Source organism: Diabrotica undecimpunctata, chromosome 9 (assembly GCF_040954645.1).
Source record: "Diabrotica undecimpunctata isolate CICGRU chromosome 9, icDiaUnde3, whole genome shotgun sequence".
NCBI lineage: Eukaryota > Metazoa > Arthropoda > Insecta > Coleoptera > Chrysomelidae > Diabrotica > Diabrotica undecimpunctata.
This window is the reverse complement of record NC_092811.1, coordinates 84,245,911-84,251,910: the sequence shown is the minus strand read 5'-3', so window position 1 is coordinate 84,251,910 and position 6,000 is coordinate 84,245,911. Positions and strand designations below refer to the sequence as shown.

At 32.1% G+C, this 6,000-nt stretch overlaps 1 protein-coding gene across 4 annotated transcripts in view; it reads right to left on the bottom strand.

Annotated features, from left to right (window-relative positions):
• Positions 1-749: 749 nt before the first annotated feature.
• The window catches only part of LOC140450207 (choline transporter-like protein 1), a 233,635-nt gene continuing 228,384 nt past the window's right edge, over positions 750-6,000 (bottom strand). For all 4 annotated transcript variants that reach the window (XM_072543684.1, XM_072543683.1, XM_072543686.1 and 1 more), the window contains one exon: positions 750-3,248. In XM_072543684.1, coding sequence (XP_072399785.1) covers positions 3,033-3,248 — 216 coding nt within the window. In that variant the 3' untranslated portion in view covers positions 750-3,032. The remainder of the gene's footprint in view (positions 3,249-6,000) is intronic.

Genomic DNA, 6,000 nt, shown 5'->3' with positions numbered 1-6,000 from the left:
TCTTGTGCTTTGGCAGAGCATGTAATCGATAAAGACCATATTATGGATTTTGATAACATTAAAATTTTATGTAGTGAAAGTAATAAATTTAAAAGGACTTTTTTGGAAATGGTTTGTATTAGCAAAAGTGATAATAATTTAAACAAAAGATCAGAAATTCAAAATTTAAGCAAAATTTATAATTATATTCTTTCTTTATGATTTATATATAAAACTTGTAAAATGTCATATTTAATTCTCCATATATCTGTTACATTTTTTCAGACATCTGTCAACGGTGAATAAATCTTCTTCTTTTTGTTACTAAACAAAAAAGAATGTTTAAACGAAATTTTACTTTTGGCAATATAATTGTCAAAAATAAAAATTTTATGTTGGCATTTATGACATTGAGGCTATTTGTAATTGGTTGCTATTTTAACTTATTTATAAATTCAATTATTTTTGTATTAAACAATTTTTTTCAAAATTATAAAAATTTTCGGAGAAACATTTATTGGATTAAAACATTTTTATATTAAATATTTTGAAGATGTATTAGCAGTAATTTTTACTTACTAAACTAATTTTTTATTTGGTAAGTTAACAAAAATTGTTTTTTCTTTTTAGTTCAACCTTGTAAGTATTTTGTCTTTTTTAGCTCTTGATAATAATTGTAAACACAATTGAAAGCTCGAGATTAAAAAAATAGTTAACCAATAGCCCTTTTATTGACTCCAACCCATCCAAAACAGTTAAATATATATATATATATATATATATATATATATATATATATTGTATCTCTGAAGTTTATAGACAATTTTGATTGTAGTGACAATTTTAAATATGTGTTTCATATATTTGTAAATAGAATCTTGTATGTTTCAACAATGCACAGTCCAGTATTCTAGCTTTTCCTATGATATATATACACACCCAACTTATAATACCGAATCACCATGTAATTTTAATAGATAAAATTGACTTTAGTATGGTTTAATATTGACATGCGAAAGAAACTAATTTAACTAACAAAAATCGTTGAGTTTACAAAAAGCAGGTAATAATTGTTTCTTCAATAGTGATTTTGCTATTAACACAAAACTATAATGAGTTCATCAAATTTTCATTTTTAATAATTTATCAAGAATGCCATTTGTGCAATTATAAGATGTCCGTAGAGAAAGAATTGTGTCACAAATGGTAAATTGAATGGACAGTGAGAGTACCTCAAAAGGTTATTTCCAAAACATGCAAGATTTTGAAGTTGTTTAGCTCAAATAGCAAGATTAAATCTCATAGTATCTAATTCAGAGCTCCAAAGGCTACTTTTAGAAACTACGGTTGTTAGTTTTTCGGTCGAAACTATCAGACAATAACTTCTTCCTTGAAAGTTATTCAGCAGAAGCCAATTAGATATTTTCAAACTACCAAGGCAAACTGCACAATGGAAAATTGGCAGAACGCTTTGTTTTTGGATGAAACCAGATGTGGCGTTCGGACGACCGGGAAGCTCATATTTTAAGAGATCGTAGAAGGCATCCTACCCAAAATTAAAAGGAGAACATGTTTTAGTGTGGGATTATGATTAGAAGAAGAACTGCTGTAGGCATTTTGTATAAGGCAAACTTTAATAATAGGTCCAAGTTACGTGGATTTAGCGTTAAAACCCATTGTGAGGTTCTAGGGAGGTGCTAGGGAAGAGGAAGAAGTGGAAGATGTAACTGCTTTATAATGGTTCTCTTGCTTACTGGACTTACGGCCCTTATCGAACTTACAGCACTACTAAAAAAATATTAGAGCACATCAACAACCTTATCGCAATTCAGAAAAGCTAATTCAAGGAGCTTTATATGAATGGAAAAATCTGGCCTGGATACATATTAATAACTTAACTGAAAGCATGTCTCATCGGATTCGTTTTTGTATTGAAAATTATTATTAAAGGTATATCGATATTGATTATTAATGAAACAAAAATAGGGTTATTTGTAAGGCAATATCTCATTTATCGAAAAACTGGACTTTCCCGAAACTGCTATTTGGTAATTTTCCTTCTTACAAATTATAGTTTCAAATATTTTGTTATTATTGTTCTGAAGCTATTTTCTTGTGACATCTTAATACAGTTTATTATTTCTATTGAGAATAAGCCCCGATTTTACTTTAAAATAAGTTTATTTTGACGTTTCAATTTTCCCTTCAGAAATCATTCTCAAAATATAAAATAATATTTTGTAATTTTTTTGATCCAAAGTTTTGATTTTTTATGCAAGGCAGATCAACAACACATGCAATTTTCAAAATCCACAAGGAAACTAAGTGCCTGTAGCTGGCTGTATACCATGTATCACAAAACATTTATTAAAATCCTTTATAAAAGGTATATAATTAAAAAACCCAATCGGGCTATATCACAACAACAAAGCGTTTTCGGAATCCATATTCCATCATCAGTGTCTAGATGTACATGTTTTGAGCCACTAAATATCTGGCTAAAAACCCGTTAAAAGTTATTGGTTTAAATTTATTTTACATTATTCGATCTTATATATTAAGACTCTAACATCTTTCCGATAGGTATGTAACCCGATTGATTTTCTTCATAATGTGCCACATGGAACGCGACTCAAAAATATTGACAATACCATTTTAAAGTCATTTTCTTCATCTACGATTACTAAATCTATAATATATATCTAAATTCTCAGTATGAATCAGGCAGACAAAATTAAGTTATTAGAAGAGTTTTTTTTGTATTACCAAGTAACAAAACAAAACGATTTGAATTTTGACAACGATTTCCGAAGCGGAAACCAAAACGTAAAAATAAACATATTTCCAACAGAAATTGTAATTAATTCCCATTAAAGATAAAAAATAATAATAAAATATCACAAAAAATAGCTTCAGAACAATATTATAAAAAAATTCTTCAGATATAGTGAACTATAACATAATATCAAGACAACTATAAATGACAATTATTTTTATTTTTATAAATATAATTTGGGTGTTATTTTGATGAGTACCCTTTTATACAAATACTTTTAGCCCGAAAAATTTCTTGTAACATCACCACTGATAGTTGGAACACTTTTTAACTCAGTTGCTGAAGATTTTGCTCTGGAGTCGTAAATATCTAAAGCCTTTTTGGAATTCTCGACAAACTCCATTAATCCTCTGGACATAAAGTATGGTTTCGATTCCCCATCGTTTTGTTCACAGTCTTCGCAGAAACACAAGAATATCGTGTCGATCACCATCTACAAAAAAAGTTCATTTAAAAATTTAACATCTGATCTTATTGATAATTTAGAAGCATCTAACTCAAGTAGCATAAGTTAAAGTACTCTTTCTGGATGTTATATTTGAAAAGAACAGTATATAGAACATATTTTTTATTTTTTATCATGTATATGTTACTACGAAAGTTTGGGATTGGTGTGTGTCGACATTCACCGGTGAATGTCGATACACACCAAATGCCTTTGTGAAAGACCGAACATTTATAAATTTTAACCGATCGAACATTTATTTATTAGTTAATGACGAGTAATATACTATTTATCATAACCTCTAAATTGAACTTTAGTTATTTGAATATGGCTCAACCCACGCCAACGGTGTGATATTAAATATTTTTTAAGTTTTTATTTTTATAGTGTGCCTGGTAAACCATTGAATTCCCAAGCACAAAAACTTGGGCTTGAGCAAAACTTGTTAAATGGGTTGGGGTATTTCGAATTAGAAAAAATAAATGGAGTGACTTTGGAGCCATTTTCATCTGTTAAATAGGTAACATATTGAAATGTGTGTTCGTTTTTAAAAATAAATATCATTAAGTAATTCTTTATTTAAAGGGGTTCAAGGGAGTAGTGATGCGCATTATAAGAGTTAGCATCTCTAGCCTCTTCTATTCAATTCCTATCCTCACCTCTACGAAGTGTGGTCTTGGCCACACGGGTGGACCCCGGAAACCTGAGCAACCTTGTTGGAGATTGGATAACCAACCCCAATGGAAGGCAGGGTCAGGGCGAACGAGGAAGGGAGAACATGGCCCTCCGAAAAGGAGGTTTTGCTATGGACCAGCGACACATACAAGTAAAAAAAATGCTACGAAACGAATATTATTGCCTTGGAATAGGACAGATTATAAAAACAAACGACGGAAGCTACGGACAAAGGATATTCTCTAGGAGAACACAGACGAAATCAAAATAAAAATTTCTACAGAGAAGTAAGACAACATAAGATAGGCTCGTACATAAGCACACCCAACTTCGTAAGAGATAAATATGGAGAAATGCTGGCTGCCGAAAACATAATAATAGAAACATGGGCTGAATATTTTAAAGAGCTCCTGAATATCCAAAATTTCACTGATGAAAACAATGAAAATGGTGGAAATAACGGAGAACATAAGTATCAAACGGTCGAATTAGAAATACCCCCACCAACCATGGAAGAAATTACGCATGCCATAAAAACGCTTAAAAACGATAAATCCCCTGGTCTGGACAATATTGATGCCGAGCTAATTAAAACAGGCGGTCATGGACTCATAAGTAAAATCCACCAATTAATAGAAATGACCTGGCAACAAGAACTAATGCCAAAAGAATGGTGTGGTAGTATTATTGTACCAATACACAAGAATGGAAAAAAGGAATCATGCATGAATTATAGAAGAATCTCACTAATCAACACTACATATAAAATATTGGCTTCGATATTATTAAAAAGATTAGTACCATACGCCGAAGAAATAGTTGGTGACTACCAGTGTGGTTTCAGGCCTGGCAGATCAACTATTGATCAAATATTTACAATAAGACAAATGCTTGAAAAGTATTGGGAATATAATCACGACGTGCATCAGATTTTTATAGACTTCAAACAGGCTTATAATTAAATTAATCATGCAACATTATGGAAGGCAATGATCGAGCTCGGCGTACCCAAGAAACTAGCTTCGGTAACACAAATGTGTGTAAGTAACTCTTTTGCACAAGTTAGAATAGGGGAAAATATCAAATGCTTTCTGCGTAAATTCTGGACTGAGACAGGGCGATCCGTTGTCCCCATTGTTGTTTAACCTGGCCTTAGAATATGTCATGCGAAAAATATATCCAAAAATCAAACCAGACATAACTGCTCGGGGAGCAAAAATCATACTCGCCTTTGCCGATGACGTAGACGCAGTAGCACAATCAACATTAGAAATTAAGGATATTTTCTCGAGCTTTGAGGAAGCTGCATTAAACATCGGTCTAAAAATAAATGAAAACAAAACAAAATACATGGTCGTCTCAACACAAGAGCGACGGCGAATAAGGCAAAACATTACTATAAATGATCACAACTTCGAAGTGGTTAAAGAATTTAAATATCTAGGAGCAACAATCACAAATGACAACAAATTAGAGCGAGAAGTTGAAACGAGAATAATGGCAGGAAACAGATCTTTCTTTGCAATGCAACATCTAATGAAGTCAAAACTTCTTTCATGAGGCACAAAAATCCGGATATATAATACCATAATACGACCAGCAGTCGCGTATGGAAGCGAAACATGGACGCTAACAAAAAGAGAAATAAATAAATTGATGGTGTGGGAACGTAAAATTTTTCGAATGATATATGGCCCTTGCAGAGACCTTATAAACGATGTGTTCCGGGAAAGCCCAGAGGGAAGAAGGTCTGTAGGGCGCCCTAGAAAAAGGTGGAAAGATGCAGTCAAAGAAGATCTAGAGAAAATGGGAGTGCGACAATGGGAATTACTGGCACAGGACCGACAAACATGGAAGGCAATAGTAAACGCGGCAAAGACTCACGAAGAGTTGTAGCGCCATTGATGATGATGATGAATTCTTTATTTAAAAGAGTAGCTGCTTCATTAAAAATATCACGACGGACAGTACGTACAATTATAAAAAGGAAAGAAAATAATCATATTCTCTCAAAGCCAGGCAAAAGTAGATCGTAGATCGTAGATCCGAAAAACAAGACAACCGA